This window comes from Callionymus lyra, chromosome 9 (genome assembly GCF_982586985.1).
Source record: "Callionymus lyra chromosome 9, fCalLyr1.hap1.1, whole genome shotgun sequence".
NCBI lineage: Eukaryota > Metazoa > Chordata > Actinopteri > Syngnathiformes > Callionymidae > Callionymus > Callionymus lyra.
The window spans coordinates 26,938,411-26,962,964 of NC_141826.1; the positions used below are offsets into that span (position 1 = coordinate 26,938,411).

At 36.3% G+C, this 24,554-nt stretch overlaps 1 protein-coding gene across 1 annotated transcript in view; it reads left to right on the forward strand.

Moving 5' to 3' along the window:
• The window catches only part of atp11c (ATPase phospholipid transporting 11C (ATP11C blood group)), a 73,700-nt gene that overhangs the window by 41,609 nt on the left and 7,537 nt on the right, over positions 1-24,554 (forward strand). The window contains exons 5-24 of the mRNA XM_087799848.1: positions 1,729-1,836; positions 3,824-3,952; positions 4,828-4,916; positions 5,201-5,251; positions 7,924-7,988; positions 9,015-9,096; positions 9,153-9,303; positions 10,557-10,754; positions 11,791-11,958; positions 13,473-13,678; positions 14,594-14,665; positions 14,731-14,804; positions 15,656-15,759; positions 15,850-16,031; positions 17,264-17,530; positions 19,308-19,482; positions 21,583-21,685; positions 21,746-21,891; positions 22,926-22,985; positions 23,204-23,331. Of these exons, the coding sequence (XP_087655974.1) occupies positions 1,729-1,836; positions 3,824-3,952; positions 4,828-4,916; positions 5,201-5,251; positions 7,924-7,988; positions 9,015-9,096; positions 9,153-9,303; positions 10,557-10,754; positions 11,791-11,958; positions 13,473-13,678; positions 14,594-14,665; positions 14,731-14,804; positions 15,656-15,759; positions 15,850-16,031; positions 17,264-17,530; positions 19,308-19,482; positions 21,583-21,685; positions 21,746-21,891; positions 22,926-22,985; positions 23,204-23,331 (2,558 nt within the window). The remainder of the gene's footprint in view (positions 1-1,728; positions 1,837-3,823; positions 3,953-4,827; positions 4,917-5,200; positions 5,252-7,923; positions 7,989-9,014; positions 9,097-9,152; positions 9,304-10,556; positions 10,755-11,790; positions 11,959-13,472; positions 13,679-14,593; positions 14,666-14,730; positions 14,805-15,655; positions 15,760-15,849; positions 16,032-17,263; positions 17,531-19,307; positions 19,483-21,582; positions 21,686-21,745; positions 21,892-22,925; positions 22,986-23,203; positions 23,332-24,554) is intronic.

Consider the following 24,554-nt stretch of genomic DNA (forward strand, 5'->3'; position numbering starts at 1 on the left):
GATGGATAGATAGATAGAATTTTGGGAAATAGTTATTCCAATTAGACACAGCAATACAGATAATACATAAAAAATAAGAACAGAACAAAGTTCAAACAATCAGTAAAACCCACGACATATTGATGTAGTGAAAAAAATGACATTAAAATAATCCAGAATCATCAACTGTGAGCTGCCGTCTTGAAAGTAAAGGTTTTTAAAAAGTATCATTTAGATGTTATTAGCGTGACAGTAAAACTATGTTAACATTTATATTCAACTGAATTTGTCTGAGGTTTGTTTAGAAGGATCGTAAACATGTAGTAATTCTTCTCTTCTGTAATGTTCAAAACAACTGATGCTCTTGTTCGCTCCGTGATTTATTCCTCGAAGATGGAGAGCTGTGGTCTCCGGTCATCGATATTGTACTTTGTGTTTCTGTTGCGTCTCGAGGGTTTTTACCGAGAGTCGTTTTTTAAAAACACATCTTTCTTTCGAGCATTTTTCACGTCCGTGTTCTCGCCGCGGAAAATAATAATAACGTAGCAAAGGTTGGTCCTTCAAATGTCAGCAGAACGCTAACAGAATCTGAATAATCATTTCTAGGACACCGTGTTTCTGTCCATCCTTCTGTCGGCGCCTTTGTAAATTATTCACCGTCGAGACGAGCAATTGTTTCTCACCGGAGGAAGATGACGGAAGGTTTCTGAAGAAGAACGATGGAGTTATAAACATGAATATTTGTACGTTGACATCTGAGGTTAGAGACATCAGGCGCTGTTGTTGTTGAACAATTGCACGATGTTTAGACACACGGTTAAAAAAACACAAAATGAACACAGTGATAGTATATAATTAATTTCAACCAAAATAAATAATTAACAATATTCTTTATTAACCATTAATTGTGTTTAATTTTGTTAATATTTGATTAATATTTTTCATTGTTCTTTATTCTAAATTCTACTTTTTGTATTGTACATTGTTTTTTGCAGAGCTCAGTCAGTGATGTTGTCGTTTGTCAACAAAGAGATTCTATTCTATCGCTCTTCTATTGTTCTTCTATTGTTCTTCTATTGTTCTTCTATTCAGATATTCTTCAGATATTCTTCAGATATTCTTCAGATATTCTTCAGATATTCTTCAGATATTCTTCAGATATTCTTCTATTCTTCAGATATTCTTCTATTCTTCAGATATTCTTCTTCTATTCTTCAGCTATTCTTCTATTCTTCTTCTATTATTCTATTCTTCATCTATTCTTCTTCTATTCTTCAGCTATTCTTCTATTCTTCTTCTATTCTTCATCTATTCTTCTTCTATTCTTCAGCTATTCTTCTTCTATTCTTCTTCTATTCTTCATCTATTCTTCAGCTATTCTTCTATTCTTCTTCTCTTCTTCCATCTTCCTGCTCTTGTTGTGATGAGGCCTAAAAACTCTTAAAATATAAAAAAAACAAAACAGAAGTTTACTTTGATTCTGTTTGTGTTTTTTTTTTTACATTATATCAAGTTCTCAGTACACCTGTCTGTCTGGGTAATAAATAAATACATCTTAATGTCAAACTGTGTTTTAGGAAAAAATGTTTAAAATCATACAAATGCAAACAAAAGTACCACAGAAACATAAACAACAGCATCAGAATGTATTCTCAGCAGAAGAAGCCGCTTTGATCATGTAGACAAAAGTTTTGATGATGGTTTTGTCGTGAGTTTGAATCTCGACCTCTGGTGTTTGTTTCTCTCCAGGGCTACGAGGACTGGCTCCGACACAAGGCCGACATCGAGGTGAACAAGTATCCGGTCACGGTGCTGGAAGACGGTCGGCGGATACGGAAAGAAAGTGAGAAAATAAAGGTAAAAGTCATTTAATAACTTCTGTGGTTCGATCAGATCTAAGAACATGAAGTGTCCAAACATGGAAAACAAACACAAACCAACCACATGTTTGTACTTCGCTTTAGGCCTTTTTTTTTCTCTTTCATACAATATTTAACCATTTTTTTCCAGCAAATATTTGATTAAATAAGACGCGACTGCTGTAACCGACAGCTGACACGACCTCACCAAAAGAAAAGTTGCCTCGAGCCCCGAGGGTCACGACAAAGAGTCAGGCCTGCGGTGAAAAGTAGTGCCGGAGAATGTAAACATGTCGGGACTCACAGCCGGAGTCGTTCCTCTCAGACGGCGGCTTCACAAACAACCGTGGAGATGCTAACAAATATTGAACCTCCACGACTGTTTGCTCGAGCAACAGACGCTTGTTTAAGTCTCTTTGTTGGCTCGACAGGTAACGTCTGGACGAACAAAGTGACGCCGCGTGAAGTTTATTTGCTCGTATAACTGGTCCGAGGGGCTTGAAACGGCTGCTGCTCCAGGAGCGAACAGTTAATGATCCTCAAAGATGCTTAACATTCAGCTGGAGATCTGGCAACGATTGACACGTTTAGAAACCATTTTCAACTTTTCATTTGGAAAAAAACTAAATGTTTTCTGTGTCTCTGAGAGACTAAAGTAGTTTCACTTGTTTGTACTTGTGAGGGTAGAGACCAGTGGAGACAAATACTCTAGTTGAGGATCTTTTCCAGTACATTTCCTGACTATACTGTTGAAAGAATGAGTGGAAAATAGTCTTAAATTAACCTTTTTAACAATATTAATCATGTAGAAATCAACGTTTTGACAGCTAATGATGAACAATAATGATTATTATGCTCCTTGTTTATATACACATAAAAACACATTGTAATTATACTATAACATGCAGAATAAACTTGATTATTTAACAATTTGTCGCCTACAGATATTTTACTGACTCATCACAAACGGAGCAAAAAAAAAAAACGCAAATAAAATATACAACATTTTTCATTAAAATGTCGAGCACGGATCGAACCAGCGAAACATGACGTCCTCAATTTTTTTTAAATGCAGTGTTGCTATCGTGTTAGCTTCACGAGTTAGTAACACACGTGTAACAATATATATAACAACTATGGCTCAGTTACAGAAATGTGACGTCACTGATTGGCTCTTCAAAAATGACCCTGGATAGCTGGGACTGAGAAGTTTACTTTGTTTTTACCAACATCAGTGCCTTGTCTGCATAAGTGCTGACGCCGCCAAAGTTCACGATACGATATGAAACTATTTATACAACTCAAGACGTGATGCAGTATATTTTTGATACACTCGCATAATTTTCAAAGATTTCAGGGGAAACAAAATATTGGCGAAATCTTGTGCTCGTTCTCGTTTGGTTGTATTTAAAGAAATGAAATTTCCAAATATGTCCAAACATCAGCTTTCAAAGCTGCTGGAGCCACAGTATCCTCTTGTCCTCAGTCATCGCCGGCATCTTGCAGGATTTCACTGTAGCTGTAGCGATGAAGGTTGTAATGACTGCTGCCATCTAGTGTCCGGAAGATTAACTGCAACACAAAAATGAACAATTATGGTGAATATTTTCCATGTTGATTGTAAATAGAATTTAAACTATAAAAAAATGTATTGATCATTTTTTTCATTATTTAAAAGACAAAAACTGATACCGTGCTGTTAACTATGGATACAGTAACGTAAACAAAAATATTTTTATATATATCGTTGTATCCATTTTTGATTTTGTTTCCTCACACCCCTGCACCCCCGGGGTGGAGCTGGACGATGTCGCTGGGGAGAGAAAAGTTGCTGACGCTGCTGACCCCGCGACCCTGCATGAGTCCAAGAAGAAATGTTATTGTAGGGGTTTAGTTTCACCTGGAGAGACTGTAGGATAGAGGGCGCCATAGAGCAGATGTACCTGAAGAGTCCAAAGATCATGAACCTCTGGTTCTCTCTCCAGGTGGGAGATGTTGTGGAGGTGGAAGAAGACGAGACCTTTCCCTGTGATCTGATCCTCCTCCAGTCCAGCAGAGACGACGAGACCTGTTTCGTCACGACTGCCAGTCTGGATGGAGAGTCCAACCATAAGGTGACCATAGATGTTACTGACGGTGGAACAAACTATACATTGAAGACGTTTGATCCTCAAACTAGAGTCACGTGTGTTAAATTTATGATGATTTTTGTTGATGTTCAGATGAGAATTTTGATTTAGATTTAAGGTAAAACATAAAAAGTACTAAAATATAATGACATCCTTCAAACATCTTCACCAGGCTGTTACTTACGATCAGGAATCACCTTTTCATACATTTAATAGACTTAAAATTACTGACTTAAATAAACTGAAAATGTGCTTAAAAGCTATCGTTAGCTTTCAAGTTATAAACTGTAGTTCAAGCAGGAAGGAGAGGTTTTATGGTTCATTCCAGTCTTTTACTGCAGCAGCTGCTTAAACAAACACATTCAATGTAAGAATAATAACAAAAAAAACATTAATTTAATTGGCATTAAAGTCTCCTAAATATAATTTGAAAAGCTTTAAAAGTTTGAACACAGGATAAGTTAAATATTATGTTATAATATCCAGTAACAATCATTTCGATGGTGTGTCAGTTCCAGGAAACATTTGTGAAACGGTGTGTATTGTTTAAAATCATCTCAATCAAAGGAACATTTTTCAGTCGGAAAAAAAAAGTATATTAAACTAAATTATATATATATCCTGAAATGACTGTGACTGGTGTTTGTTATGTTTGTATTCTGAGTGGGTCTTAACTTACTTAACTTTAATTTTCAAAGGGTCTAAAAAAGGCGTAGAAAGATCCGAGACTTGCCTGAAGCCGTGGAAACCGTTGTAAAAACATGATTTAATAACATCTTTCATGAATGTTTTGAGTTCTAGTCGAGAGTTGAGATCCTGCTGCTCATCTCTACTTTCTCTCGTCTCTGGCTGCGCTCCAGACACATTACACTGTTCCAGACACAGAGAAGGATCTGGAATCTCTCAACGCCACCATCGAGTGCGAACAGCCGCAGCCTGACCTTTACAAGTGAGCTCTCGTCGACCTTCGTTGTCTTATCTTTAGAATTAAATGTTTGGAACAGAGAATTCTTCCTCAGCTGATCCTCGTGTCACCAAGTTAATAAACTACAATGTAGCGCCCCCCTGAGGAAGGTTCAGGTGTTGCGTGAGTCAGAAAAGAAGAATGTATTGAAAATCAATTTTTCTTATGTTTATCAAACGCTCGATTACATTGACGATAGATTCCAGGATTTAAAGATATTTATTTGAGTTATTAACAATATTATTAACGTTTTATCTCTTCATGTGCAGGTTTGTTGGTCGTATGCACATCTACAAGAACAATCAGGAGCCCACAGTGAGGTGAGTGTGTCACACTTGCATGGTAAAGATTTGGATTTTAAACTATGAATTAGACAAAATATAAGTTTGCAGAAGTAGCACTTTATATTTCTGCATCTCTAAATATCTCAACATACCTAATGTTATTAGGGAAAATATCTTTTATCACATTTTTCATTAAAATACAATTAAATCAAGAACCAACCGAGACAGTTCTTGACCAGATTTTTCCTTCATGGCCCTGGAAATGAAATGAATTAAAGTAGAATCTTTACTGTCAAAGTACAGCATTATTAGGACAGTTTCATGTTAGAAAACTGACTCTGAGCTGAAAGTCAAAGATCAGAACCAGTTCAAAGTCACAGTCGTTTATTTCCTGCCATGAGAGACAAATAGAAACACATCAGTCACAGTTTCCTCTAAAGCAACAACAGTAACACAAAGTTGTTATCGCTCAAGGCCGCGGTCACTCCTTCAGAGGTTTGATTCTCTTCTCCTTCCAAGTTTGTTTCCAACAGAAGATGAAAGAAACACCAGCAGTGACGCAGTTAAAAATATGTGATTAGAAAATATCATAAACATTGACAAAGACATTTAATTTTGCATCTCTACACCACCGTCGGGAAGAAAATGTTCAATTTAAATCAAAAAATAGATAAATATTAAATAAACCAAATTAAAAAGAATAAACGATAAAATAAGAATTTTAAATAAATGACAATCAAGACAATATTTACAGTATGATGAAACATATATGATCAGTTCCATGAATTAAATTAAAGTCTTAATTTATAACACTGAAGCCCTATTCGCACGGGAGAAGTATTACCTGGTGACCTCTGTGTTTTGTAAATGACCTCCCCTTCGTTATTTTAAGTGCATTCACACGAGATAAGCGACGTCTGTATTGTAGTCATTTTTACATTTCCTAGAGATACACGTGTAATAAGAAATAACTGGAAGAGAAAGTTAGTGTAACCAAGCGTTCTTCGTCTAGAGAAAATAACTATAATAACTTACTATCATTCTATCCCTAAGGCATGTTAACTGGTTATCTATTTTAGCAAGCTAGCTAAAAAGTTATCTATCTATCTATCTAGAAAGCTAAATAGCCTTAGCTAGCTTTAGCTAGATAGCTTTAGCTTTAGTTAACTGTTGTGTTCCTCTGTTGTTTGTTGACTGGAACCTTCATTTCCCAAAGGAGTTTTCCCAACAGCTCCAGTTCTATCTTGTTAGCTTTAGCTAGCTCTAGGTAGCTAGCTATGTATTGAGCTATGTAGTTGGAGAAGATAAAGTGGACAAGCGTTTATTTTCTTTCGTTTCTCAACTTGTGCAGACGCTCAACAGCACATAAATGTGCCCCAACATTATTCTGACAGAAGAGACACAGTTACAGTTGTGTAACCGAGTGTATTCGTGTGGGAAACAACAACAACTTAGTTTGTATCTGTGCACAGGCACGTCTTCTTTACTTTCGCCATGTGGAACACACAACAACCAACTCCATCTACTTCCTTTTCAACCCCTTCAAAATAAAAACGCGGAAGTAAATATCAACACAATGGTGAGAGCCTAGAAGTCTGAGTCTGTTACAGTGGTGTTTACTGTATGCCGCATTCACAATTACAAACACACATTCGGATTCACACGGGATTAGTATCATCACCCGACGTCTGTGTTTGGAGAATTACAGTCATTTGAATTATTAAATTACATATCAAAGACAATCACACGGGATTAAACTCAGACAATCTCCACTATTATTATTATTATTATTCTTATTATTATATTATTAAATTACCAAAGGGTCCCAGGTAACACTTATCCTGTGTGAATCGGACATAATATGGTCATAAATAAATGTTTGCATAAAGAACACAACTCGCGTGAAATGACCTTTAAAATGAAACAATGTCAACAGAAATGTGAGCCCAAAGAACAACGATAACAAATGGTGTGAACACTGTGATGTTGACGTTCAGCAGCAACAGGTTGTAACTCAGACGACAAACACGGATCATGAAGGAATGTTGTCGCTTGAGTTCCAGTCAATTACTCGTGAATAGAAAGTAACAAACGAACACTGAGTAATGATCTGTTTGGGTCGAGCCACACTTTTGTTCCAGCGCTCTGCAAACATGCGTCATCTCGCTCCAACAGGTACACACACGCATGTGCTGGAGACACACAACAACTACACAACTTTTCTCACACTATTGACCCGAGCGTCAGCGGCGTTCAAACCCGGCCCGAGGACTCCTGGACTGAACGTCTCCTTCGATGACACCGTGACCCACTTCCTCGTCCGGCTCTGACAGGATCTCGTTCTCGCTCACTTGCCGCCAGATCGAGATCCAAACACTCGTTTAAACACTCGTTTGTTTTCCTCTCGCATCAACGACAAGTCATTCCACATCGATCACGAGTGGCGGCGAGAAAGTTTAAAAAAGAATCTGGCGTCGCTCGCTGCTCTGTAACAAACTCCCAGAGGCGATTATGTCGATCAACAAACGTCCTTCGACAACTTTGAGGCTCGTTCTGGGAAGCGTTCGTCACCTGAACGTCAGCTCGGCTGCTATTTCCAGTCGAACCTCTTGTGTGTTCGACCTCGTGTTCGACCTCGTGTTCGACCTCGTGTTCGACCTCGTGTTCGACCTCGTGTGCGTCTGTTTCATCTGATGTCGTTTATTTAGGTCTTTGGGCCCCGAGAACCTGCTGCTGAAAGGAGCCACTCTGAAGAACACACTGAAGATATCAGGTCTTTATACTCTTGTTTATACTTTATATTCTTATTGATTTCATTGATTTGATTGCTTTGTGTGAACTTTGTTTGTACTTTGTTTGTACTTTGTTCCTCTGAAAGCTGCTGTGCAGTGACTGGAACTATCATTTCCCAAAAGACTTTTCCCAACACATCAATAAAGCTCTATCTAGATAGTGAGTTTTAGCTAGCTAGCTTTTTATCTATCTAGATTGCTAGTTAGCTTTAGCTAGCAAGCTATTTATCTATCTAGATTGCTAGTTAGCTTTAGCTAGCAAGCTATTTATCTATCTAGATAGCTCTTTAGCTAGCTAGCTATTTATCTAGGTATCTATTTATCTATCTATATAGCTAGTTAGCTTTAACTAGCTAGCTATTTATCTATCTAGATAGCTATTTAGCTTTAGCTAGCTAGATATTTATCTAGGTATCTATTTATCTATCTAGATAGCTAGTTAGCTTTAACTAGCTAGCTATTTATCTAGTTAGCTATTTAGCTTTAGCTAGCTAGCTATTTATCCATCTATATAGCTAGTTAGCTTTAGCTAGCTAGCTATTTATCTATCTAGATAGCTCTTTAGCTAGCTAGCTATTTATCTTTCAGATTTATATCAGTGTATCACTCTAGCAAGCTAGCTAACAAGTTAGCTATCTATCTAGAAAGCTAAATAGCCTTAGCTAGCTATAGCTAGATAGCTTTAGCTTTAGTTTACTGTTGTGTTCCTCTGTTGTTTGTTGACTGGAACCTTATTTCCCAAAGGAGTTTTCCCAACATCTCCAGTTCTATCTTGTTAGCTTTAGCTAGCTCTAGGTAGCTAGCTATTTAATGAGCTATGTAGTTAGCATCTATCTTGCTGTCTATCAGTCCGTCCTTAGGGCTAGCCTTCTACGCTACTATTAGCTATGGCTACATAGTAAGATGGAAAAAGCAAGCTAAAGCTATCGAGCTAGTTAGCTTGTTAGCTTTTTATCTGAAATGTATTCATCATCCATCAATATATATGTTTGTTAACATGTTTCTAGGTGTCGCGGTTTATACTGGCATGGAGACAAAAATGGCTCTCAACTATCAGGGCAAGTCACAGAAACGCTCTGCTGTGGAAAAGTAAGTTGGAAAGAAAACATTGTTTTTGGAGGTTAATGAAAACTTGTGTTCTTCAGGTCCATCAATGCCTTCCTGCTGGTGTATCTGTGTATCCTGGTGAGCAAAGCCCTCGTGTGCACGACCCTCAAGTATGTGTGGCAGAGCAAACCTGGACAAGACGAGCCCTGGTACAACGAGAAGACGCAGAGGGAGAAGGACACCAACCTGGTGAGTGATGACCGGTTCAGACTGTCAATCAAAACAAACCTGGTGAGTGATGACCTGTTCAGACTGTCAATCAAAACTAACCTGGTGAGTGATGACGGGTTTAGACTGTCAATCAAAACTAACCTGGTGAGTGATGACATGTTCAGACTGTCAATCAAAACAAACCTGGTGAGTGACGATGGGTTTAGACTGTCAATCAAAAGTAACCTGGTGAGTGATGACCTGTTCAGACTGTCAATCAAAACTAACCTGGTGAGTGATGACCTGTTCAGACTGTCAATCAAAACCAACCTGGTGAGTGATGACGGGTTTAGACTGTCAATCAAAACTTACCTGGTGAGTGACGATGGGTTTAGACTGTCAATCAAAAGTAACCTGGTGAGTGATGACATGTTCAGACTGTCAATCAAAACTAACCTGGTGAGTGACGACATGTTCAGACTGTCAATCAAAACTAACCTGGTGAGTGATGACATGTTCAGACTGTCAATCAAAACTAACCTGGTGAGTGATGACCGGTTTAGACTGTCAATCAAAACTAACCTGGTGAGTGATGACGGGTTTAGACTGTCAATCAAAACTTACCTGATGAGTGATGACCGGTTTAGACTGTCAATCAAAACTAACCTGGTGAGTGATGACCGGTTTAGACTGTCAATCAAAACTAACCTGGTGAGTGATGACGGGTTTAGACTGTCAATCAAAACTTACCTGATGAGTGACGACGGGTTTAGACTGTCAATCAAAAGTAACCTGGTGAGTGACGACATGTTCAGACTGTCAATCAAAAGTAACCTGGTGAGTGACGACGGGTTTAGACTGTCAATCAAAAGTAACCTGGTGAGTGATGACGGGTTTAGACTGTCAATCAAAACTTACCTGGTGAGTGATGACGGGTTTAGACTGTCAATCAAAAGTAACCTGGTCAGAGGTTATAATTGTTACGGTCCATGATTTCACCTACATTTTTAGTTTCTTCAGGTGTTTTAATGGTTAGATTAGATTAGATTAGACAGACTTTATTAATCTCTCTGTCTAATCCTGGACTTGCAACTTTACTTTTAACTGTTTTCAATTTTCTCGTGTGAATTTATCATTAAACAAACTGTGATATTCTAAATGTTCTTACGAGAAAAAAGTATATTTAACATTTTCTGGCTTTATTTTGATGAACTTTCTACGTATCCAAGGACACCTGCTGTGAAATATTATTATTTCTGTGTAGTTTATTCAAATATCTTTTCTTCCCACAGTACCTTAAGATGTTCACCGACTTCTTGTCCTTCATGGTGCTCTTCAACTTCATCATCCCGGTGTCCATGTACGTGACGGTGGAGATGCAGAAGTTCCTGGGGTCCTTCTTCATCACCTGGGACAAGGACTTCTTCGACCCTGAGATCCAGGAGGGAGCTCTGGTCAACACCTCGGACCTGAACGAGGAGCTGGGCCAGGTCAGGAGACCAGTAGATGTAGAGAAGCTGGACCTTCAGACGTTTGGTTTTTACAATTTTTAGGAGATGATTCTTTTTTTAACTCGCCTCAGGGGTTGCCATGGCAACACAGCCTCTCTAATTCTGACACCAATTCAAAGAATTTGATGCTGAAATAGAAAATCTAGTATTTGAGTGGAATCAGGATATTAATGGTTTAATTTCAATGTTTTAATAGAAATGTATTGAATCTATATTTTTTATATCGAAATGAATAATTATATAAATTATTATTAAAATGTTTAAAGGAAGGTTTTATTTGTTTTATTGTGATAAACATTTAAATACTTTCATTTTCTTAAACACAGAACTTGATCATCTTATTCCAATAATTCCAAAATATATTTTCTCGATTCAATATTTTGTTTTTCTTTTAAATTCAATATAATAACAATAAAATGTTAATAAATATAAATAAATGTAATAAAATAACAAGAGTAACTAATGTACCTGATCGTTGTGCTGCGGCGTCACGTGATCGTCTCAAAGCTTCCGTGATTGGCTGAAAATTACATTAATTTAGAAAGTATTAAATATTTAAAATTCAAACTCAACCTTTCAATATAGAAATGGTTCTACGTGGGTTTACTCCGGACACTCCGGTTTCCTCCCACAGTCCAAAAACATACAGAGGTTGATCGAGAACTTTGGGGAAATTGTCAGTAAGTATGAGTGTGTGTGTGAATGGTTGTCTGTCTTTGTGTGTCCTGAGACGGACTGGAGTCCTGTCCAGGGTGTCCCCTGCCTCTCGCCCTATGATACTGGGATAGACTGCAGTCTCCCGGCGACCCCCATAAGGGATGAAGCGGTAGAAAATTAATGAATGTATATATAAATTGTTAATTTAATTATTAAAATATAATCATTTCATGCTTAAAACAACAACAATTCAATAAAAACTGTTATAACATTTGAACGTTCGATCTTCTGATGACACTGATGTACTTGTGTTCAGGTCTAGATACATGTATGTGATGAAAGTATTTGTGTTTTGAAGGTGGAGTATGTGTTCACGGATAAGACGGGTACCCTCACTCAGAACAACATGGAGTTCATCGAGTGCTGCATCGATGGGTTCCAGTACAAGCACAAGGAGTCCAGCACGGAGACGGACGGGTTCTGCGTCACCGACGGACCCATGAGCAAACAGCAGAAGGCCGGCAGGGTGGGTGTGGTGACCTCTGACCTCTCTTCCTCTGTTGTGGCGCGAGCATATCTGACTCACCCTTGAGCAAGGTGCAGTTAATGGAGTTAATGACGGCACTAATGACCATAAAGTCTTATCTCCAGCTTCTGTTTACTGGCCTTATCAATGAACACTCTTGATAGTAAGTTAGTAAGTAATATTTGAAGAGCTTTTCTAGATCAGGGTCACAAAGAACTTAAATTTAAAATAAATACTTAAAAGATCAAGATAACACAGAGACAAACACAAGAGTCTCAGAGAATCAAGGAAAAGCTCAAATCAAAGTGTCTTGAGATGTTTCTTGAAGGAGTCAGTAGATCATCAAACACAGATGTTTCTTGAAGGAGTCAGTAGATCATCAAACACAGATGTTTCTTGAAGGAGTCAGTAGATCATCAAACACAGATGTTTCTTGAAGGAGTCAGTAGATCATCAAACACAGATGTTTCTTGAAGGAGTCAGTAGATCATCAAACACAGATGTTTCTTGAAGGAGTCAGTAGATCATCAAACACAGATGTTTCTTGAAGGAGTCAGTAGATCATCAAACACAGATGTTTCTTGAAGGAGTCAGTAGATCATCAAACACAGATGTTTCTTGAAGGAGTCAGTAGATCATCAAACACAGATGTTTCTTGAAGGAGTCAGTAGATCATCAAACACAGATGTTTCTTGAAGGAGTCAGTAGATCATCAAACACAGATGTTTCTTGAAGGAGTCAGTAGATCATCAAACACAGATGTTTCTTGAAGGAGTCAGTAGATCATCAAACACTGATGTTTCTTGAAGGAGTCAGTAGATCATCAAACACAGATGTTTCTTGAAGGAGTCAGTAGATCATCAAACACAGATGTTTCTTGAAGGAGTCAGTAGATCATCAAACACAGATGTTTCTTGAAGGAGTCAGTAGATCATCAAACACAGATGTTTCTTGAAGGAGTCAGTAGATCATCAAACACAGATGGTTCTTGAAGGAGTCAGTAGATCATCAAACACAGAGATGGTTCCAAAGCTTAGGAGCAACAGTCTGGAAGGATTTCTCTCCTCTGGTCCGGAAGTTCAGGAACCATCAGTAGATTCTGATCCACAGACCTCAGAGCCCGAGCTGGAGTGTAAGTCTGGATCAGATCACTGATGGAAGGTCTGACCGTGAATAGATCTGAAAGTAAGAACCAGAATTTTAAAACGATCCTGAAAGAAACTGGCAGCCAGTGAAGAGTTTGAAGGAGAAATGTGAGTTCTTCTACTAGAGCAGCCAGTGAAGAGTTTGAAGGAGAAATGTGAGTTCTTCTACTAGAGCAGCCAGTGAAGAGTTTGAAGGAGAAATGTGAGTTCTTCTACTAGAGCGGCTCAGAATTCTGGCTGCAGAGTTTAGTATGAACTGCAGGCGAGAAGATCCTTCTGGTTTAGACACTAAATAAACTGTTACAATAGTGTCAACGACACAAACACATGGACTATAATCTCCTGACTGTTGTCTGATGGTATCTTCAGGAGCGCGAGGAGTTGTTCCTGCGAGCGCTCTGTCTCTGCCACACGGTCCAGGTGAAGGAGTCCAGCGAGCCCGACCGGACCGACCTGCTGATGGACCAGGTGGACGGTCTGAGCGTGGACGGGGAGTCGCTTCACTCCAGTCGTGAGGAGCGAGGCTTCATCGCGTCGTCGCCCGACGAGGTCGCCCTGGTGAAGGGGGCCATGAGGTCAGTGGGTCGAGGTGTCCTGTGGGAGGTTCAGGGTCAGGTCAAGAGAGGGGGGGGGGTCATCATGAAGAAGGTTCTCACAAACTCTCTCTTTAAACATACGTGTCGTGGTCGAACCTGTTTCTCCTCCACATGCAGCTCTTTGTCTTCATGGAACCATGAGCAATGATTGAAGGATAGAAAAAAGTGTATTAAAAAGTGAAAAACTTGATTTTTCATTTTACTTTTAGAAGTTTTAAAGCAGTGGCTGTTGATAAAATATATTTTGATAGAGAAAAATAAAATCTTTTTTATCTTTGTCTTTATTCTAACTTTTTATCAATAATGTTATTTGTCTTGTTTAAATCATAAATAAAGTTAAATGTAGTTGAAAATGGTTTGATTTTGTATTCATATAGTTAATATATATGTATATGTATGTATTCATATAGTTAATATATATATATATGTATGTATTCATATAGTTAATATATACATGTATGTATTCATATAGTTAATATACTGTATATATACAGTATATGTATTCATATAGTTAATATATATATGTATGTATTCATATAGTTAATATATATATATGTATGTATTCATATAGTTAATATATATACATATATGTATTCATATAGTTAATATATATATATGTATGTATTCATATAGTTAATATATACATGTATGTATTCATATAGTTAATATATATATATATATATATATATATATGTATGTATTCATATAGTTAATATATACATGTATGTATTCATATAGTTAATATATATATGTATTCATATAGTTAATATATACATGTATGTATTCATATAGTTAATATATACATGTATATATTCATATAGTTAATATATATATATATATATATATATATATATATATATATATATTCATATAGTTAATATATATTTCTTGCAGGTACGGCTTCACTTTCCTGGGCCTTGAAAGCAAAACCATGAAAGTCTTGAACAGGAACAAAGACGTTGAAACGTGAGTCGACGAAACTACATTTTCTTCTTCATGTTCGACAAACTTGACGTTTTCATCTTCATCAGGTACGACCTGCTTCATGTCTTGAACTTTGACCCCGTGAGAAGAAGAATGAGCGTCATCGTCCGATCCAAGTCAGGTGTGGACAGAATAATACAAATAATAATAATAATAATAATATAATTATTATCATAGGTGTGGACAGAATAATACAAATAATAATAATAATATTAATAGATTATTATCATAGGTGTGGACAGAATAATACAAATAATAATAATAATAATAATATAATTATTATCATAGGTGTGGACAGAATAATACAAATAATAATAATAATAATAATATAATTATTATCATAGGTGTGGACAGAATAATACAAATGATAATAATAATATTAATAGATTATTATCATAGGTGTGGACAGAATAATACAAATAATAATAATAATATTAATAGATTATTATCATAGGTGTGGACAGAATAATACAAATAATAATAATAATAATAATATAATTATTATCATAGGTGTGGACAGAATAATACAAATAATAATAATAATATTAATAGATTATTATCATAGGTGTGGACAGAATAATACAAATAATAATAATAATAATAATATAATTATTATCATAGGTGTGGACAGAATAATACAAATAATAATAATAATAATAATATAATTATTATCATAGGTGTGGACAGAATAATACAAATAATAATAATAATATTAATAGATTATTATCATAGGTGTGGACAGAATAATACAAATAATAATAATAATATTAATAGATTATTATCATAGGTGTGGACAGAATAATACAAATAATAATAATAATAATAATATAATTATTATCATAGGTGTGGACAGAATAATACAAATAATAATAATAATATTAATAGATTATTATCATAGGTGTGGACAGAAGTTCGTCTTCATTTGATTGACGGCTCTGGACGCCACTGACCGCTGCCGTGTTTGTGCCGCAGGTGAAACCATCCTCTTCTGTAAAGGAGCAGACTCGTCCATCTTCCCTCGCGTCCGGCAGGAGGAGGTGGAGAGAATACGAATGCATGTGGAGAGAAACGCTACAGTGAGTCTCCATGGATGTTTATTTACTGACTGATGCATCAACACGTGTGTGTGTCTCTGTGTGTGTGTGTGTGTGTGTGTGTGTGTTCAGGAGGGCTACAGGACGCTGTGTGTGGCCTTCAAGCTGCTGAACAGCGACGAGTACCTCCAGGTGGACGCCGGCCTCAGAGAAGCTCGACTGGCTCTGAACGAGCGCGAGGAGAAGCTCATGGCCGTTTACAACCAGGTGGAGACGGGCATGAGTCTGATCGGAGCAACAGCCGTGGAGGATCGGTGAGTAGAAACATCTCCAAACACATTCTTTTAAAACATCTGTGGCGTTGAACCCAGTATTTGATGACGTCAACAAGTCGTTAAGTAACTTGTCAGAGAAACAACAAGTTACTTGAGTCGACTATAAACGATAAACTCTGTTAAAGTTTAACCTGAAGCTACGTTTGTAACGTGACGTCATGGATTCTTACTTTTAAACTTGAAGTTGGTTAAAATTAAACAAGTCTCACTTTAAAACTATATAAATACAAATGTATAAACAAACAAAAAGAGATGTTTACATGTGACGGATGTAACAAACGACAGTAACTTAACCTTGACTTTTACTCTTTTTTATTTTTCGGTGTTTTTATCATTTTATTTAATAATATTTTCCTAGAAAGGAACCCGTGTTGTTTTCTCTTGTTTTATTAATGTTTTAATGGATTGTAAGTAAGTAAGTAAGTAATATTTATTTATATAGCGCTGTGTCGCTTTTAACTGTATTTGTTTACTTTTATGTAACTTTGTAACTACGCTTTAAAAAGTGCTATATAAATAAAATGATTAATATTCTATAATTATAAAAGATAATAACATAAATGCATATATAACATTAAATAAATAAGATATATTTACATTCGTTAATCCACAGAAAACACAAAATAATATATAGATAATATTAATACTTTGAGTAAATAATATGAATGATTTTTTTTTTCTTCCAATACTTTCAATATTTAATAAATGTTTGACATTTTCAATGTTTGTTGTTTTTATTTTGGTTTTGATAAAACATTTAAATGTCTCTAAATTTCAAATTAAAACTTAAATATTCCTTTTAATAAAATCTTCTCAATCCTTTTGAAGTTGTACGGCAATAAAAATCAAATGCTGAATATGTCTGTGATTAATTTGAAATAATTGACAGATTTATTTGTATAAATAAAGTGATATTTGTAAATATTAGTGGGAAACATTTTTATTTATTATTTAAAATTGCATTTCCTGTTTGTTATTAATATAGTGTAGTTTGTTGAAAATGACCAATTTATTTGTTGAAAACCACGTTTTTTTATTCCTATGTATTTTCAAAAGTATTTATACTTTGTTGTATTTATTGTTTTATCATAAATATATATATATATGTTTGAAGACTCACTGCAGTATTTCAGAGAGAAACAGTAGTCGTTCACTGAGCTCACACTGCCCTCTAGCGGTGAGAAGCATGAACCACATGTGTGTCCCCTTAGACTTCAGGAGGAGGCGGCGGAGACCATGGAGGCCCTTCAGGGGGCCGGCATCAAGGTGTGGGTCCTCACGGGGGACAAGATGGAGACGGCCAAGTCCACGTGTTACGCCTGCAGACTGTTCCAGAGAAGCACGGAGCTGCTGGAACTGACCGTCAGGACGCTGGAGGATCGAGGCAAGAGACGCGAGGAGCGACTGCACGAGCTGCTGCTGGAGTATCATAAGAAGGCCGTTCAGGAGGCGCCGCCGTACAAGCCTGGAGTCACCAGGTATTTAAAAAATACATCCATAAATACATGTTAAAATACACATAATACATCAATAAATATACAAGCCTGGAGTCACCAGGTATTTAAAAAATACATCCATAAATACATGTTAAAATACACATAATACATCAATAAATATACAAGCCTGGAGTCACCAGGTATTTAAAAAATACATCCATAAATACATGTTAAAATACACATAATACATCAATAAATATACAAGCCTGGAGTCACCAGGTGACATAATACTTCAATAAATACATGTTAAAATACACATAATACATCAATAAATATACAAGCCTGGAGTCACCAGGTATTTAAAAAATACATCGATAAATACATGTTAAAATACACATAATACATCAATAAATATACAAGCCTGGAGTCACCAGGTATTTAAAAAATACATCGATAAATACATGTTAAAATACACATAATACATCAATAAATATACAAGCCTGGAGTCACCAGGTATTTAAAAAATACATCGATAAATACATGTTAAAATACACATAATACATCAATAAATATACAAGCCTGGAGTCACCAGGTGACATAATACTTCAATAAATACATGTTAAAATACACATAATACATCAATAAATATACAAGCCTGGAGTCACCAGGTGACATAATACTTCAATAAATACATGTTAATATACACATAATACATCAATAAATACATGTTAAAATAACAAAAAATACTTCAATAAATACATGTTAAAATAACAAAATACGTCAATAAATATACAAGCCTGGAGTCATCAGGTGACATAATACTTCAATAAATACATGTTAAAATACACATAATACATCAATAAATATACAAGCCTGGAGTCACCAGGTGACATAATACTTCAATAAATACATGTTAATATACACATAATACATCAATAAATACATGTTAAAATAACAAAAAATACTTCAATAAATACATGTTAAAATAACAAAAAATACTTCAATAAATACATGTTAAAATAACAAAATACGTCAATAAATATACAAGCCTGGAGTCATCAGGTGACATAATACTTCAATAAATACATGTTAAAATACACATAATACATCAATAAATATACAAGCCTGGAGTCACCAGGTGACATAATACTTCAATAAATACATGTTAATATACACATAATACATCAATAAATACATGTTAAAATAACAAAACACATCAATAAATACATGTTAAAATAACAAAATACATCAATAAATATACAAACCTGGAGTCACCAGGTGACGTAACATAATAAATCAATAAATACATGTAAAAATAACAAAAAATACATCAATAAATACATGTTAAAATAACAAAATACATCAATAAATAAGTGTTAAAATAACAAAATACATAGACAAATACGAGTTAAAATGACAAAATACATTGACAAATACATGTTTAAATAACAAAATACATCAATAAATACATGTTTAAATTACGAAATACATCAATAAATACATGTTTAAATAACAAAATACATCAATAAATACATGTTTAAATAACGAAATACAGCAATAAATACGTGTTAAAATAAGAAAATCAACAACAATTAAATATACAAATTAAAACACATTAATTTATTTATACTTTAATGTGTTTTAATCAATGTATATAAACCTTTCTTCAACAAAAATAGAATCATAGGTTATTTATTTATTTTTATATTCATTCAAACACATTTAAGGATCTAGTTGTGAATTTAAACACGTTTACATGTATTAATTATTACGTCAGTCAAGGTCCTTCATGAGGTCTGATCTCACATGTTCTCCTCAGGACCTGGTCTTCAGCCGCTCAGGACTACGGCTTCATCATCGACGGAGCAACTTTGTCGATGGTTCTCAACGCCTCCGAGTCCAGCTCCAGTCTCTACAAGAACCTGTTCCTGCAGATCTGCCAGAACTGCACCTCCGTGCTGTGCTGCCGCATGGCTCCCCTGCAGAAGGCTCAGGTACTACTGAATATTACTGAGTATTACTGAGTGTTACTGAGTGTTACTGAGTGTTACTGAGTGTTACTGAGTGTTACTGAGTATTACTGAGTGTTACTGAGTGTTACTGAGTGTTACTGAGTGTTACTGAGTGTTACTGAGTATTACTGAGTATTACTGAGTGTTACTGAGTATTACTGAGTGTTACTGAGTGTTACTGAGTGTTACTGAGTATTACTGAGTATTACTGAGTGTTACTGAGTGTTACTGAGTGTTACTGAGTGTTACTGAGTGTTACTGAGTGTTACTGAGTATTACTGAGTATTACTGAGTGTTACTGAGTGTTACTGAGTGTTACTGAGTGTTACTGAGTGTTACTGAGTACTACTGAGTACTACTGAGTGTTACTGAGTGTTACTGAGTATTACTGAGTATTACTGAGTATTACTGAGTATTACTGAGTATTACTGAGTATTACTGAGTGTTACTGAGTGTTACTGAGTGTTACTGAGTACTACTGAGTATTACTGGCTCAATTTAACACACACATATTTTAGTGAATAATGTCAACCCTTGTGATGGGTCAAGGTGACCCGAAAAGAAGTAACACAAGATTGAAATCATCTCTATTGAAAAGTAGATTTTATTTTAATTAAGGATTCAGAGAAAGTTTAAATTTATCATTTTTTTAATGTTTAACATTTTTCAATTTAAAATAAAAATCTTAGTATAATAATCTCACTAGATTCTACTATGAGGTCACTGAAGTATTACCGTAAATTCTGGACTAGAGCGCGCACCGGATTAAAAGCCTCGTGCTCTAATTTTAGACAGAAAATCTACTTTGTACTTCTACAGGCTGGCCAGGATTTTAATCCACAAATATCCCACGTTGTTATCTTAAAAATTAGCTCAAAAGCGTTCATGATATCTTGTTATTGTAACGTGTCACATGACTTATCGAGAGGACGTCACACACGCATTAAAAGGGGCGGAGCTCTGGACTAATGTCAGCTCTGCTGTGACGGCAGTTATTTTATAAAAATGACAAAACACTCACCAAAGCGGATTCTGAAGGAACCTTAAATGTATTTACTCACCGTCTTATTTTAAATTCATCAACAAAAGTCGCTCCATGACGGAGGAATAAATGAACAGTTCTTTAGAAAACACACAACTTCAACACGATCAACCCAAAGACAAAATACACAAAGACCTACCGTAATGTCCGCACTATTAGTTGGACTATTTAAGAAGTGTTTTCATAAATAGTTTGCACCGGATTATAAGGTGCATAGAATAAAAGATACAGTCAAACGTTTGACTGGGGTTGTGTTATCATCCACTAGATAAAGCTGAGCTAAAGGGAACGTCGACAAAACGGATAAAGTCAAACTTTATTAAGCGTCTGACAACTTTGTTCACTCCCATGGTAACCATGTTTAAATGATGTTTAAAAGGCTTTAAGCAGCAGCGTGTTAGACTGTGTTAGAGAAGTTGAGCGCGTGTATGACGGCTAGAGTGCACGTGTATGACTGGTTGAGTGATTTTGAGTGTACAGCAACCAAGACACACTCGCTCAAACCGGTTGCAGTAATCTTACTCCATAGCCGTCCGCCATCATGTGACTAGGTTGTAAATCCCACCCTTCTTTATGATTACATGTTGACGAGTACGAATGATTTACAATAGTTGTGAAAGTTCACTTGATAAATCAAACAGTTTCACTGGACGTCTGTGAACGACTTATCAGTTTTATTGGTCGACTGTTACTTGACAAAAATACTCTTGGCGACACGAAAAAAAAAATAAAATAAAAGCCGCACCGGACTTTACGCCGCAGTGTTCAAAGTGTTGAAAGAAAGTAGCGGCTTATAGTCCGGATATTACGGTAATCATGATCCAGTAGATCGGTGCTCTGTTGGTACTGTCTGGTGATACTTTTATAACATTATTATATTGAATTTAACCAATTAAAACATATTGAATTTAGAAAATGTGTTTTAATTCTTATAATGTCAAACTCTATGTGTAAGAATTAATTGTATTATTACTAGTGTTAACATTATAAATATAAATCGTTGAAACTCTCCTGACTCACCTGCTGAACATCACCTGTAGATCGTGAAGATGGTGAAGAACTCCAAAGGAAGTCCCATCACGCTCTCCATCGGTGACGGGGCCAACGACGTGAGCATGATCCTGGAGGCTCACGTGGGGATCGGTACGACCTCTGTCCTCCTGGGCTCGTGACCTGTGACCTCTGACCTTCTCCGGTCCGCAGGGATCAAAGGCAAAGAAGGGCGCCAGGCGGTCAGGAACAGCGACTACGCCGTCCCCAAGTTAAAGCACCTGAAGAAGCTGCTGTTGGCTCACGGACACCTGTACTACGTCCGCATCGCTCACCTGGTGCAATACTTCTTCTACAAGGTAGGTGGACGTGCACCTGTCAATCAAAGTTCAGGGCCGTCAATCAAGAGAAGGAAGAAACTAATTAAGATTTGAAAATGAATAATCAATAACATTCTTTAACACATTGTTGTTTTAATTTGATTGTTTATCATTTGATTTAGATTCTCAAGAGGAAAAACATGATTTCATATATTTGACCATTAAAAATTCATCAAATTAATAAAGGCTATAAAGCCATCAAATAAATTGTGTAATAGTTAATTTTGTATACCGTTAATTTACCAAAAAAAATATGATATCAAAGAACTACAAAAAAGATATGCTCTCCCAGCTACTTGGGGTGAGAGGCGGGGGACGCCCTGAACAGGTCGTACACAGACACACACACACACAACACACTCACAGCTGCAGACATGTTATTTCAATCAACCGGTGTGTGTGGGAGGAAACCAGAGTACCAGGAGTAAACCTACACTAGCTCAGGCAGAATGGTGGGTGTGTGTACATGCAGTATATACTGTATATATGTGTGTGTGTATATCAATATATACTGTATATCTATCTATCTATGTATGTATGTGTGTGTGTGTGTGTGTGTGTGTGTGTGTACATACAGTATATACTATATATGTGTGTGTGTATATCGATATATACTGTATATGTGTGTTTGTGTGTATATACAGTATATACTGTATGTATGTGTGTGTAAATCGATATACACTGTATATATATGTGTGTGTATATATATATGTGTTTGTTTGTGTATATACTGTATATATATATATATAATCACTTTTTTCAGAAACAAAAGATCTACAATAAGTTTAATCATTTATAATTTTATATTTCTACAAGATCATCGTTTACCTATTTAAATGTCACTTCTAAGGTCAAAGGTCGAATTTGGCCCCGCCCAGGTCAGCATTAGTTCATTCAACACATAAACAAAGAGACTCATTATTTCTTTACTTCCTCAGTGTTTGTGATTTAACGACTTTAAGACGTGTTTGAATAAATAAATGTTTATTCTTACACTGTTGTTCTCTCTCCAGAACCTCTGCTTCATCTTACCTCAGTTTTTGTACCAGTTCTTCTGTGGATATTCTCAGCAGGTGAGATTCTTTCTCAGCCTCCTTACCTGGAACATATTCACCCTCAGACTGTCCCTGTGCTGCCCCCTGGTGTCTGAACTGAGCAGGTCTCAGTTAAACATGTAGTTGTTCAACAGTTTTGGTTCTAAGACGTGTGTGAGACTCTTCCTCGATATTAACCCCTGCTCGCCTGCATCCCACCATCCCTCCCTTCATCCCTCTGTTCCCGACGTCCCCAGCCTCTGTATGACGCCGCCTATCTGACGATGTACAACATCTGCTTCACCTCCATGCCCATCCTGGCCTACAGTCTCCTGGAGCAGCACATCTGCATGGAGGCTCTGCTGGACAATGCTGCCCTCTACAGGTGAGTCTGCACACCTGCAGGTTATTTATACGGAAATATATATTTAAAAAAATCATTCATGCAACGCTTGATGGATGGATGGATGGAGTTTTAGATAAATGGATGGATGGAAGAATTGATGGAGTTTTAGATGGATGGATGGATGGATGGAGTTTTAGATAAATGGATGGATGGATGGATGCAAGAATTGATGGAGTTTTGGATGGATGGATGGATGGATGGATAAATAGATGTAGTTTTAGATGGATGGATAAAAGGATGGATGGATGAGTGGAAGAATTGATGGAGTTTTGGATGGATGGATGGAGTTTTAGATAAATGGATGGAAGGATGGATGCAAGAATTGATGGAGTTTTGGATGGATGGATGGATGGATGGATAAATAGATGTAGTTTTAGATGGATGGATAAAAGGATGGATGGATGGGTGGAGTTTTAGATAGGTGGATTGATTGATGGATGGATGGATGGATGGATAAATAGATGTAGTTTTAGATGGATGGATGGGTGGAAGAATTGATGGAGTTTTAGATGGATGGATGGAGTTTTAGATAAATGGATGGAAGGATGGATGCAAGAATTGTTGGAGTTTTGGATGGATGGATGGATGGATGGATAAATAGATGTAGTTTTAGATGGATGGATAAAAGGATGGATGGATGGGTGGAGTTTTAGATAAATGGATGGAAGGATGGATGCAAGAATTGATGGAGTTTTGGATGGATGGATGGATGGATGGATGGATGGATAAATAGATGTAGTTTTAGATGGATGGATAAAAGGATTAAACAATTTCCCAAAGGAGACCTCCTGAGGGATCAATAAAGTTTTACCTTACCTTACCTTACCTTACCTTTAGATGGATGGATAAAAGGATGGATGGATGGGTGGAGTTTTAGATAGGTGGATTGATTGATGGATGGATGGATGGATGGATAAATAGATGTAGTTTTAGATGGATGGATGGGTGGAAGAATTGATGGAGTTTTAGATGGATGGATGGAGTTCTAGATAAATGGATGGAAGGATGGATGCAAGAATTGTTGGAGTTTTGGATGGATGGATGGATGGATGGATGGATGGATGGATAAATAGATGTAGTTTTAGATGGATGGATAAAAGGATGGATGGATGGGTGGAGTTTTAGATAGGTGGATTGATTGATGGATGGATGGATGTATAGATGGATGGATGGATAAAACTTTATTGATCATCAGTGTCATC